We start from the raw sequence: 14,711 nt of genomic DNA on the forward strand, positions 1-14,711 counted from the left end.
TTTTTAGTAGGAAATTAAAAAGGACATCTAGCTAGGCACAATACACCAAGTATTTCTAAGTGTACAGAAATTATGATCTTATCATCTTTTCAGTATTATAACAGGATGCTGTTCTATTTCTAGTAGCATATACCCACTGTAAATACGATGTCTGCCTATGTGTAGTGACAATTGTACGACAAGTGTAAATTGCACCTTGTCCATCGGATTTCTTATAAATAATAGGCGTTAGAATATCTATAAAGTGCATAGTGAATCATTCTAACAATGTTTTAGAAGATCTAATTCTTTACTGCCTTCCAGACCCGGAAAACCTCAAAATGTTACAAAAACGGAACAATATGACCCTTGCCACTTCTGAACTATTCATCTGAAATTGTCATATTACATTATGTTTGTTAAGTGATGAATTGCCAGAACATGCATGAAAGTTTATTGCAGAATGTTCCACACGTATGCCGTGTTTGATTTTTTTGAAATAATTAAGAAATAAAAAATAAAGGTCATGAATTATTCTTAAGTAAATATGAAAAATATTTTTAAAATTCAGCTGAAAAGTTAGTACATGGTTAAAACAAGTAATTTATTTGAAAAATCATTACCTTGAAAACAGGAGTAACATATCGCTGGGCAAATCCTTGTTCCCATTTGATTCTCGCATCATTGTTTGTTAATTCACGCTGATTGGTAGGTATTGCTTCTCCTAAAATAAAATTATGATAAAAGAATTATTCAATGTCCCGTGCGTTTGGCGTATTTTACAAATGGTGAAGTTGAAATGATCCCTTCGTAAATTTTACGGACGCCATCACGAGTTGTTTGACCGCTAAGGAATAACCGTTTCACAGATAATATCGGATATGTTCATTTCGTCATATCTATCATCCCCTTCCCTTTTCACGAATGTGACCTACCGAATTAAACTATTTACCGGGTTTGTAATAACATGAGCAACTCGACGGGTGCCACATGTGGAGCAGGATCTGCTGACCTTTCCGGGGCACAAGCGATCACCCACGGTTTTCGGTGGGGTTCGTGTTGGTTAGTCTTTAGTTTTCTATCTTGTGTCATGTTTACTATTATTTGTCTGTTTATCTTTTTCATTTTTAGCCATGGCTTTGTCAGTTTATTTTCGATATATGAGTTTGACTGTCCCTCTGGTATCTTTCGCCCCTCTCTTATCTGTCCTAAGACAATGACTAAAATAATTTTGTTCTGTAAATCATATTTAAATATCTTAAATAAATGCATGATTGATGGATTGTTGGTTTATTAACGTCCAGCGACAGATGTGTCATGCATTATGATGACGAGATCAAATCACTAATACATACATTAGGTTGGTTTTGTAAAAATGGCCGTTTGGCATTAAGGTCGTGAGAATTTCAACTGCCACTGGAAATGAGGGTATATTGGAAGGGGACAAACATTTGGACTTTAGGACCAAAACCGAGGATAATGTCAGGTGCGCTGGCAGGTCAAGAAATTCCGCTCCACATACGTCACCCGTCTTCATCTGTGAAACAGCTATTTCGTAACGATCGATCCAATTCGTGAAGTCGTCCGCAAACATTTCGAAGAGATGATTACAATTTTACAAATTAGAGTTCTTCGTTTAAAAAAAGAAAACAACACGTTATATAAATTTCAAGTGTTCGAAGCGTTTTTCTTGATTAAGCGTCACCAGGAACGCCCAAAGCCTAATATTTAAAAGTCAAGAATTTATAAGAACCGAAACAATTAAAGATATATATGACAAAAAATAACCTAATAACTTTGCCAAATCCTCCCTTTGTGAGCATCAACACTCTTACAAGAAAATCAGGCCAGAAAACATAAAGCCATAGAATTTCGTTAAACCTAGATCCTCAATATGCAGGTGATGCTGACATGTTGCTATATAGAAATGGAAAGTGTATAATTATGAAGCTGAAATCATCTCTTTTGTCGTAAAATTTTGTTTTCAAATTACCCTCTTTGTCAATTTCTAGATGTAAGTCAGACAGCTGTATCTGAAGCTACCTTTATTTCAACTTTAATAGGATAGATGCGTTTAATATGGTCACTACACTTTTGAATTATGTAGTGAGTAGACATCATCTATATCGGAAAGTGAAGTTGAAATGCTAGCTTCTTTTAATTCTTCTTATGAATCTGCTGTGTGAAATCATCCCCATATGAATACAGAAACAAGTTGGAAAGAAGAAGAGTACAGTTGGTTTCCATAGGAATACCGAGAGTGTTTATTGAAAAGCATGAACTTCAAACGACAAAATTTCGGAAAATTAAGCATATTGATTGTGTCAGTTTCATAGAATATTTTGGTTGAGTCAGAGAGATTGGTTTTATAAAGTACGATTTATTCCTGACTAAGACACGCTACGTTAATCATTTTTTTTTATAAAACAGAGACGGACCAGCTGTTTTTCATTTTGTCTTTAAGTTTGAAATTATAGAAAAATTCGTAAGGGTTCCACGGAACCCAGTGTCTCGCCTACTTTTACTTTTAATCGCAGATTCAACAAAAATGAGGAAAAACATCAATAAAAATTTCCCTCTCGATACTGTCTTTTGATTGAAAGAAGCTTCCAAGTTTGGTAAAAAATTCCAGGATAGTTTATGAATCTAATAAATGTTTTATAAACTTTAACTGCAGACTGTATGTAATGTTAACTGGAAGAAAAACTAAGTCCATTTTATAAGTAAAATACGGAAAAAGTGAATTTTTTTTTTACAAAATTTACTTCTGAATAATATCTTATGATCAGAAACAAGCTTTTGTCTAAGTTTAGTAGAAATCCAGGATAGTTTAAGAACATTATAAAAATTTTAAAAACTTAAACCACAGAGTGAATGTTTTGTTTCTGGCAAAAAAACTAAGTCCATTTATAAGTAAAATACGGAAAAGTGGAAATTTATTTTTACAAAATTTTCTTCTTGATACTATCTTATGATCATAAACAAGCTTCTGTCCAAGTTTGGTACAAATCAAGGATAATTTATGAAAGTTATTAAAATTTTAAAAACTTTAACCACAGAGTGAATGTAATGTTTCCTCACAGAAAAACTAAGTCCATTTATAAGTAAAATACGGAAAAGTGGAAATTTATTTTTACAAAATTTTCTTCTTGATACTACATTATGATCATAAACAAGCTTCTGTCCAAGTTTGGTACAAATCAAGGATAGTTTATGAAGTTATTAAAATTTTAAAAACTTTAACCACAGAGTGAATGTAATGTTTCCTCACAGAAAAACTAAGTCCATTTATAAGTAAAATACGGAAAAAATGGAATTTTATTTTTACAAAATTTACTTCTGGATACTTTCTTATGGTCATAAACAAGCTTCTGTCCAAGTTTAGTAGAAATTCAGTATTGTTTAAGAAAGTTATTAAAATTTAAAAAACTTTAACCACAGAGTGAATATTTGTGGGCGCCGCCGACGACGGAATGTAGGATCGCTTAGTCTCGCTTTTTCGACTAAAGTCGACAAAAATCAAGTGTTTTGATGTTATTGCAAGATGAAAGAGTCCTGTGAAGGAGGTTGGAAAATTATTTCTCTAATTTTTTTCTATTTTCACATTTCCTGACCGGTGTGAGAAAAATATTTCTCCTCACAAGTTAAAAATCTGTTCTCGGCAAATGATTGGTTGAAATTAAATTGTGACGTTAAATTTTCTTGTTTTCTCTGAACTAGCTTATTGTGACGTCATGAAAAAATGCGGCCATGGCTGATGACGTCACATCAAAAGTACACATCTTTCCTCAAATCTTTGAAAAGGAAGAATAAATATCATTAGAGAAATATATTACACCACTGTAACTCGAGTATTACGATATTTCTCCACTCTCAACAGTTAAATTTTAGTTATTTTAAAAGCTCGACAAGCCTCACGCTTTTAATATTGAAATTTAACTGTCTCGAGTGGAGAAATATCGTAATACACCTGTTGCAGTTGTGAAATCTATAGACATCAGCACTATTTTTATAATTTTTGGTCAAACTGGTTAGTATTTCAAACAAACAGTGGTGATAAGCCAGCCGAAAGCATTGAACACATCCAAGTTTTTTTTTATAAAGATATCATTAAATGTTGGAAATTAACTGGTGGAAGTCTAACAAAAAAAAACCCAGAAACATTTACAGATATAAAAAAACAAATAGTATGAAACAATTAATTTATTAAATTTGAAAATAAAGCTATATAATTATTTTAAAAAAAAATGGATTAAAAGCGATATTATTTATTTAAATGATATCATAGATGAAAAGGCTGTATTTCTCAAGACATCATTTTAAATAAACTAAAAAATAAATCAAACTGGATAGCTGAAATTAATTTAGTAAAGAAATCAATACCAAAAGACTAGGCAGCAATTTTAAAATCGGAAAATTCGGAAAAAAGTATTGTTAATATAAAAAGAAACCAAAATGATATTGGAAGGTTTACCTATAAAATTAGACTCCCTATCAAAACAACTTTTATTTAAGTCTCTGATAAATAAAAAAAAATGAACCAGCTGTTGGACCCCAAAAATGACTGCGTATATTTGATATAGATTATGTGTTATATCAAAACAATTTATATTAATTTTTATTCAACTATTTAAAAGAAAAAAAAACTTTGAGTTTTTAGATGGAAATTACTACAACATATTCTACCTAGAAAGAAACTTTTATGCAGGTGGAAAATTGTAAACAATAGTTCTTGTAATTTTTGTAGACATAAAGAGGATTATAATCACTTCTTTATACTGTCCGTATTTTAAACATATTTGGAATAGAATAGATGAAGTTTTAAAGAACAGCTAGTAAAATAACTTTTAGGATACAACTAAGACACTTGGTATTTGGATATAAAACTTTTGACGAAGAATATTTTGACTTTAACTATTTTTTAACGATTTTTGGTATTTCAATTTACAAAGCCTATTACATACATTGTATCTGATCAAAAGACAAAAGGTGTCAATGTTTTCTCAATTTTTCTCAATGAGTTTAATAGAAGAGTATGTTTGAAAATTAAAAGTAATGTTTTAGCAACTATTAGAAAACATATGAATAGTCATATTAAGTGATATTATTTAATATATATTTGATGTACAAATGTAATATGTATTTTACAACTAATCACTACCTTGAGTGATTAGTGGATTGTAACAGTAAACCTCAAGAGGAGATTGGACTCCTGAAGGATTTTGTCACTAGCCAATATTTGAAATGAATATTTAATTATGTTGTTTAAAAAAAAAGATGAAAGAGTCTTAGATAAAATGGAGTCTATTTCTACAAAGTATATGTGGATTTTTTTAGCATCAATATCTGAAGCATGTCGCGTCTAAAAGCAGATAATCGAGAAGACATCATCTATATCGGAAAGTGAAGCTGAAATGCTAGCTTCTTTTCTTCCGTCTTATAAATTTTGTGTGTGAATTCAAAGATATGTATGGAGGGATAAAAGTGTCATTCAGACAAAGTGGTCATGAATGTTTATGAAATCCATTTGATAGGATCTGTATATATTCATGGTCTCATCGTCATTTAGGAGGATTTCGGGGATATCGGTAGGTTTTCGCTACATATATATATATATATATATATATAGATAGATATTGAAAATCACTGAATTGCCCTTTCAGTTTGATCAATAGGATTCAAGTCTAAGGATTTGGAAATCAAGCAAAGACAGTGCTATCATTCTAGTCAAGGAAGTCCTTTATTCAACGGATTGTGTGAGGCCTAGCATTGTCCTCATGTAATCACTTCTCTTGTTGGAATCAGATTCTGTGCCAGCCGCAGATTGCCCAGCCCCTAAATCGTTTGCATCATCGGACTCTTTTTCGGCCTGAGCACGGGTTCAAAATACCTCCACCTTGATCGAATGCCATGTTGACACAGTCGATTATGGAATGCTTGTAAGCTGATTCTGCCCAAGCCTTGTATTCTAACTGAAGTGCCTGTTACGGCAACGGTTCGAATCTGTAGATGAAGTACCCGGATGAAGCGATCTTTTCCGGGAGTTGGCAGGCAAGTTCGTCCACTCTCCGGGCGGTGCTTAGAATAACAAGTCTGCTATTAACTGTTCTAAAGTCGTGAAACTGTGCTCTGGTTGATATTGTCAGTTCTCGCATATTAATTTTGAGACTTTCGAAATTCGAAAATGAAATTGATCGCTTTATTTCAGCTTGTAAAATATATATTTTGCATTTGAAAATTCATCTGAGCTATGCGTTTCTTTTTATTTAACAGTACAGTATGCTTCTATCCAGTTCCAACATCTAGTCATTTCAGTCATTTAGTAAAAATACCTTTAAGTAAAGGTTTACTGTTTATTGATCTTCCACATGTTCCACCAGGATTCCTTTTGCAGGTGGGTGCTGATGTGCTATTTGGAAACAAATGCTTTTTTGGAAATATTGTTTTGATTACCTTGTTACTTTTTTCAACATTCTTAACAGTTCATTGGTGTCAATACAGAAATTAAAGTACACAAGTAAACAGACAGGGAATCTTTATGTTATGATATTGTCTTTTATTTTAAATGCAGTACAAATGTATTTTCCTAAATTTGTTAACTGTTTGATGTTACTAGTATCTTATATTTACTTAATTTTTACTTTATTGGAAAATGTATATTTTATACAGTATGTACCATAACAAAAAAAAAATTGATGACGTCATTGTCAAATTACTTTCTTTGTTTTTTTATTAGCGTGTTTGTTAGATTAATTTGTACGTCGGTTTAAGTTTTTTAGTCGGTTGTGTTTAATGATTATGGTGTAGGTTTACTCAGTTTTGACTACTGGATCTCAATTGTTGTCACACATAAAAAGTGTATGTTCGGTTACTCATACACTTTGTAAATATAATGGAACTATACACAACCGTCATACAAGTAAGAGATTAAGCTAGCTATACAATCAGGTTTTTACCCACCATTTCCTTCGGGGAATTCCAGTACTAATTTTAAAATATTGCAGTTGTTTGCATTTGTTTCGTTAGTTGATAACGTTTTCTTATAGTAACTCTTCTGGTATTATCTTTTTAAATTTTCCCTGGAGTTCGGTATTAAATTATGCAGCATGCGTCATTGACGTTTTTCAAATTCCTTTTATTAAATAAGATATAACGATTTTTTTTAGATATCTTGATGGTAGACAGTTCACATTTGTTCGAATCAATGTACAAAAAGCTTTCAACTTAACAAGATGATATAAACGGTAGTTGTACATATACATATGTATATTTGCTATTTTGATTGTGCTATGACATACTTATTTCAATTAAAATCAAGGCATGCAAAGACATCTGGATGCAAAATTAAAACGATTCACACTCAATGTAAAGGGAATAGCATACAGTAGGAGGGACAGACAACAACCTTTTCAAAACTGTTCGTGTTCTTTTCGCGACGTCAAAAACAGAACTTTGTAATTTGGCGTTGTTTCTTATAAGAACGATTTAGATTTCGCGACGTCGTTTTAGATGTCATAAATTCTTCTAAGAAAGTCGGCCATATCACGAGAATGTTATATCAATAGATAAGTAATGAATTCAACAGTACTAACTTAAAATGTGAAAAAAACCAAAATCCCCATTCAGGATTATGTATGCATTTTCATATATAGAAAATGAATAAAAGATAGTTAAATGATAATACGCTGATGAAACAGAAACCTTACAACACAAATAAATGATGTAGACATCAATGAACTGTATTGATCAAATTATAGTAACTATACCATTTGACCAACTCTATAAATCGTATGGAAAATTGTACGGGTAAATGTTAAGAGACTATCAACAAAATGACAAAATATCATAATAAATAAAGAGAACGCCTTATACTGTTCCGGACTTTGAATAAGTACATTGGAAAGTTTAACTACATTTGTAGAATGTAACCCAGTGGAATGTATACTGTCAAATGAAAAGACACAGTTATTAGCCCTGTACTATAGATCAGAACAAAAACGCACCCGTTGATGTGCTAAGCATATCCCCTTTGAACATATTGGAAGTATCAGGACACATGCAGGAATAAGGTATCTGACAGACCAGAAAAGTGTTCAAACGTTGCAACTCATTGATGTTAAGTTACTGACCAAATACGAAGTCTTTCTGTAAAGTAGTTTCTAAGATAAGAAACAAAACATTTGTTTGGCCGGACAAAAAATGTGGTGGCACTCACCTCACTCCTTGATTGTATGTATAATAAAGAAAAGTGTGTCAATAATTATTTGTACCATAATAAGCTACAAGCTTAGGTAACTTATTTATTGATACAGAATCATTCAATGTCATGATCTTATATCGAATGCTGTACTTTCAATGAAATGTTATACCTCACGTTAATTGACCATATTTAGATAATTACGATACGAATATGCTCGAAACAGCTCTAAATATTCACTTTTTAAATATGCTCAGATTAGTTTTTAGCTGACCATATTTAATGTGGGTATTGTTTTGTGTTTATATAATACCTATACAGCAGGTCGTTAGTTTTCTTGTTTTCTTGTTACCCTTTCATATGGTGAAATTGAGAATGGAAATGGGGAATGTGTCAAAGAGACAACAACCCGACCAAATAAAAAACAACAGCAGAGGGTCACCAACAGGTCTTCAATGTAGCGAGAAATTCCCGCACCCGGAGGCGTCCTTCAGCTGGCCCCTAAACAAATATATACTAGTCCAGTGATAATGAACGCCATACTAATTTCCAAATTGTACACAAGAAACTAAAATTAAAATAATACAAGACTAACAAAGGCCAGAGGCTCCTGACTTGGGACAGGCGCAAAAATGCGGCGGGGTTAAACATGTTTGTGAGATCTCAACCCTCCCCCTATACCTCTAACCAATGTAGTAAAGTAAACGCATAACAATACGCACATTAAAATTCAGTTCAAGAGAAATCCGAGTCTGGCTTTTTTCAAGAGAAATCCGAGTGGCTTTTTTCTAAATTTTCTAAAAATTAGTTTGATCTTCGTTTTTTCCGAACATTTCTTTTCTAAGAGTAATTTACTAGAATAATTTTTAAATCCAAGTTTAGAAACAATTTTTTATGGTTTTGCAAAATTTAATGCTATTTTCACCAGCTTTCGGGACGAAAAAAACCCCGGGACTATACCATTGAACCTGACAGCGTAGTAGTGACCAGCGGGAAAAATTTCGCGACGTTGTTGCGTATTAAAAGGGATAATGTTGCAACGTTTGAACACTTTTCTGGTCTGTCAGATACCTTATTCCTGCACTTCTGGCGAATTAAAATTTTGAACTTGTTGCCTTTTGTTGGCTGTTGTTCGTGTGTTTCTTTGTCAATTGTGTTCTCCAATTTATTTATATTGTAGTCCTGTGGTGTTGAGTTGTCATTTTAATGTTATATTTCACATGGCTATGAAAGGGGAGGTTTGGCATGCCACAAAACCAGGTTCAACCCACCATTTTTTCCTTTAAAAATGTCCTGTACCAAGTCAGGAATATGGCCATTATTATATTATAGTTCGTTTCTGTTTGTGTTACAATTTAACGTTGCGTCGTTTGTTTTCTCTTATTTTTGAGTGTAAATTGACATTGCGATAAGAATTGTCACGGCACTTGTCTATCCCAAATTCATGTATTGGGTTTTGATGTCATATTTGTTATTCTCGTTGGATTTTGTCTGATGCTTGGTCCGTTTCTGTGTGTGTTATATTGTAGTGTTGTGTCGTTGTTCTCCTCTTATATTTAATGCGCTTCCCTCAGTTTTAGTTTGTTACCCCGATTTTGTTTTTTGTCAATGGATTTATGAGTTTGAACAGCGGTATACTACTGTTTCCTTTATTTTTCAAATAAAACATATTTCAATATAGGTGTTCAGCCTGTTATTGGCAAACGTCCTAGTTTGCCATTAATAATCAAGGTTTATTTATTGTATTAAAAAAAAATAAGCTCATGGACCCCCAGTTATTTCTTTTGCAATCAATCAAGTAATGTTAAGAACTCTCCGCCAAAATTTAAAGAAAAAATCAACGATCGAATTTAGTTGTACTTCTCAATAGACGCAAACATATTGTCAATTTCTTTATTTCACTAATAGTAATATAAAAACAGAATATTTTTCTTTTTTTTTGAAAACAAAACTTCCATTAATTCTATAACAGGATTATTTAATACAATCTCGCCGTCATGAACAAAGTTCATTCCACTCTGCTTGGTTTAAATTCATTGCAATAATTTTGCATTAACATTATTTAACAAAAATATTGTCGCCTGCGAGAAGTCAATACTATGGAACAAAACAGAAACTAAAAAAAATTCTAGTTCACACCTCTTTCTCAGTAGCCCGAATCGAAGGCACTTGGAATAAATTTAGTGAAGTGTAAGTCTTTTGACTAAGTTTAAAGGTATGCAGTCAGATATATGTGCAAGTAGATTCCTTTTCAGACTTTGTTTTATTACAAGCTTTTGAGTTTGCAAAGATTTTATTGTAATCTCTTTTATCTCAAAACTAAAAACATTTTGGAACATAAAATTCACTGAAATCTACAGTTGAACAGAAGCTACCTCACCCCTAAACAGTAGAGAGTAATCAAGAGTATTTTTATCTTGGGAAGAAGTGTCAACTTTACTATACAAATAAATTGTAAATAAAACCCAATTTAACACATTAAATAGCTACATAATAAATTATTACCAATCACACTCATAGTATGCTTTTCCATTATTGTTGCTAATAAACAATGAACCAACAAAAAGACATCATCTCTGCTTTTCCCAAGTATTCTACGAAGACACTCAATGTCAAAATCAATGTGGTCAAGAAGAAAATCAGGCAACTCAGGTAACTCTACTTTAGGATTGACTTCAATGGACTCTAATACTGCCTATAATAAATTTTCAAATTTGTCAGTATCATGCAAAAAATCAAATCAAAACAAAACAAAACAAAAACAACATAGGTTCTATAACTCTAACATTTCATTTTCAGTAAAGAGTAATTATATCAGATATGCAAATTTTCCTTCTGTTGAATTGCAGATTATAATTGTACGCATTCAGAAAATCAATGCAACCACTGAAAAGGCAAGACTTTGTAGTGCATTACCTATTAAGTCGCTGCAACCAAGAACTTAGAACAAGATTTAGAGGGCATGTAATCAGAAGTTAGTAAAATTGCTCTCTGGGAAAACTTGGATGAGGATATTTTGTCTGGATAACAAACCAGAATGTTTTCAAAATCAAAAAACAAGCTTACATTAACCATGTTCACCAACACAAACAACAGTGTTAAATTTGTATTTATTTCATCTAAGCTTACTAAATCTATCAACAGTCATGCTTAATCTTGTCTTTTGTTAATGTAAAGGTTGAAATTGCTTAACTATGGAATGACAAATAAAAACATCGAAATCGAAACACTATCTTACTTTCAACAATTTCCAACAACCATGCAAAAAAGAGGAGAATATTTTAGTAAAAGCTAACAAATATTTACGAAATATTGTGAAAAATTTACTTTAAGGAACTCTTTTTTGGGTCAATTGACAATTTTGGTCATTGACCTATTTGTAACTTTGCTAATTTATTATAGTTTATCTCTATCTATTATAACATTCAAGATAATAACATAAAACTGAAAATTACCTTAAAAATACCAATTCAGGGGCAGTAACCCAAATACGGAACGTCTGATGCGTCTCAAAATTTAAGGGCAGATATATCTTGACCTGATGACAAATATATATGTACTGCATTCAGACATGGGGTAATCGTTATCAGTAATCGTGATCATCTGTAATCGATTACCTTTTACAATGTAAACTCATGTAATCAGTAATCATCCATTTTTTTATTACAAGTTATCGTAATGTAATCAATTACAGTGTGAAAAACAGGTGTGATTATGATTACTTTTAGATTACTTGAAGATAACATTCATATGATAACTTACTTATTATAAAAATAGTTTTTGATAGACAATGTAAACATAAAGAAGATGTGTAGCATGAATGAAAAATTATCAAACTAGTATTCACTGTGAGGAATCAATGTTTAATGTGATTTATCATATCATCTATATAACATGACTGTAGAACAATGATGAAGAGTGAATACGTCACATTGTGGGATTTATTTTGTAAACAGTTTACGAAAGGAAATTACCTTTCGAAAGGTTTCATTGTGAGATTGAGTTCTTGTTATACAGCATGTACAAGAATATGCTCTGTGTGTAGGCATTTTGTGTTCCTTGACGGAACAGTTCTAAAAATTTTGGTATAACTTCATGGAAATTCAATAGCACAATAAACTGGTTCTAATTTTACTTTAATGGTTGAAATAAATGAGCCCGCTTAATTGATAATGGGATTTAAACCAAAATTTTATATTTTTACATTTTGAATAGATTTTATTTTTACATAAATATTTTAATATGTGCTGTCTGACAAAGTATTGAAATTTTGCAAACATTTATATACATAATGAAAATAAACTACTAATAAATTTATTGATATTGCAATTAAGACACTTATAAATTTTAATACCCAAGGTCACCTATAGTTTGTCAAAAGAATGGAAGAAGTAATTAACACCTGTAAAAACATGCATTTTTATATGGATGTGTCAATTATATCCTCACAGATACTAAAACTATACTTAACTGATTTTTCATTTATTTGATCAGGTTTTTTGTTAATTGGGCAGTTGTTTAAATTTTTTAGAAAAACAATTTAAATATTTAATTTTACATTTCACAGAAAAGGACATTTGTCTATGCTATCAAAGTTTACACATGTACAAATGTAACACTGCTCTCAGTTATCTGAAATCTCAATAAGATGAATAAATTAAAGAAATTAAAAAAAAAGATTATCACCAAAATTAACTCTTTCGTAAGTATACAAAGTTTATAAGAAATTCTTGAATATTACAATATACAATGTAATCATAAGTAATCTAAAGTAATCAGGATACCGTTAAAGAAAAGTAATCTAATGTAATCAATTACATTTGAATTAAGTTGTAATTGTAATGTAATCGATTAAATTAAATTAACAAAGTAGTTATTATTCAATCGAATACATTTAAAAGTCATCGACCCCATCCCTGACTGCATTTCAATTCTATGATATATTTTCTGTCATGGCGGCCATTTTCACGGATGGGTGGGGTCATTTGATACATTTTTAAAACTAAATGCCACAAATATGATTCAGGCCAAGTTTGGTTTTAATTGGACTTGTTGTTTCAGAGGAGAAAATTTGGTAAAAGTTATCGGACGACGAAGGACGCCGAGTGATGAGAAAATCTTACTTGACCCATAAGGGCCAGGTGGGCTTATAAATATATGACAAACTACAGATTAATAGATATGCTAGAAATTGGTTTAAGAAAAATAAGACAAATCTGGAAAACTATATTTACCCCAGAATTGAAATTGCATCCAACAAACATTGACATGTGAGTCAACAGTCTGATAAGAATGACTGTTTCTTTGTCTAAACTTCTGTCATGGTCAACAACCTGTTTCTGACTTCTATCACACACCCGGCCAAGTATGTGTCCTGTTGCTGTCTCATCTCTGTTATAAATAAAGTTGACATCTAACAAAATTGTAGATCAGTTTTATTAAAACAGATTTTAAATAATTAAAAGTTGGTATTACCAACTGATGCCCACAGCTTCATATGTTTTGAGAGAAAAAAAAATAATTTATGGGTAAAAAATATGTTTGGAGATGAAAAATGTTCATGTGCTACCATCGTTTATATTTCGCCTGTATGAGTATGTTACAATTCTTAGTGGAATACCATCCAAAAGCAAACATTAAAATGAACACTCCGTCTATAATAACGGTAACAGTGACCTTCAACCCGAAAAAATCAAAATGGCGTCTCCTTTTTCGCATATCTTCCTTCTGTATCAGTTTTATTCTAGACAAACAAGGAAACTCACTTTAATTTATAGATTTTTTTCCAATTTTTCTTATCATTAGTAGCACTATCCTTAAAATAAATAGGCTTCTTCCTTAAACTATGTATCAATTAATGTAGTCGGTTTAGGGACAGTGATTGTCATCACGAAGACTAACCAGCGAGTACTGTAGTTGTAATAAATGAATAGTTTAATTTCAAGGAATGTAGTGGAAGCTAACCTTAACAAAACATCCACATTTGTTATTTTCCCCCTTAGTATGAGGTTGACAAATGCATTTTATTGTTTTTTAAATGCCTGATTTGCCCAACAGTTGAAGTCTCTAAGTTGTAAATTGACAATATCTTGGGAAAATTTACCAAATTGTTCTGGTGCAAAACATAAATTGTAGTACTAACAATCTACACACCTAACAAGAATGTGCCACAAGTACACGGCTGCCCCAGCCGCACTATCATTTTCTATGTTCAGTGGACCGTGAAAATGGGGGAAAATCTCTAATTTGGCATTGAAATTAGAAAGATCATATCACAGGAACATGTATACTAAGTTTCAAGTTGATTGGATTTAAACTTCCCCAAAAACTCCCTCGACCAAAAACTTTAACCTGAAGCGGGACAGACGGACGAACGGATATCCAGAAAACATTATGCCCATAAATGGGCATACAAATCGCTAAACAATGAGGATGATGTAGGCAATAAAGGATCATGCCTTTATAAATTATAATTCTGACATAGATAAAAAAAGAAAGAAGCTAAGTCTATGTTGCTTCGACACTCTTAGAAGGG

General features: G+C 31.7%; 1 protein-coding gene across 1 annotated transcript in view; it reads right to left on the reverse strand.

The window, feature by feature from the left end:
* The window catches only part of LOC139482706 (E3 ubiquitin-protein ligase RNF213-like), a 419,318-nt gene that overhangs the window by 20,541 nt on the left and 384,066 nt on the right, over positions 1-14,711 (reverse strand). Inside the window, exons 68-70 of the mRNA XM_071266774.1 lie at positions 13,411-13,567; positions 10,682-10,871; positions 603-703 (exon numbers count right to left, since the gene is read on the reverse strand). Coding sequence (XP_071122875.1) covers positions 603-703; positions 10,682-10,871; positions 13,411-13,567 — 448 coding nt within the window. The remainder of the gene's footprint in view (positions 1-602; positions 704-10,681; positions 10,872-13,410; positions 13,568-14,711) is intronic.

This window comes from Mytilus edulis, chromosome 1, assembly GCF_963676685.1.
Source record: "Mytilus edulis chromosome 1, xbMytEdul2.2, whole genome shotgun sequence".
Taxonomy (NCBI): Eukaryota; Metazoa; Mollusca; class Bivalvia; order Mytilida; family Mytilidae; genus Mytilus; species Mytilus edulis.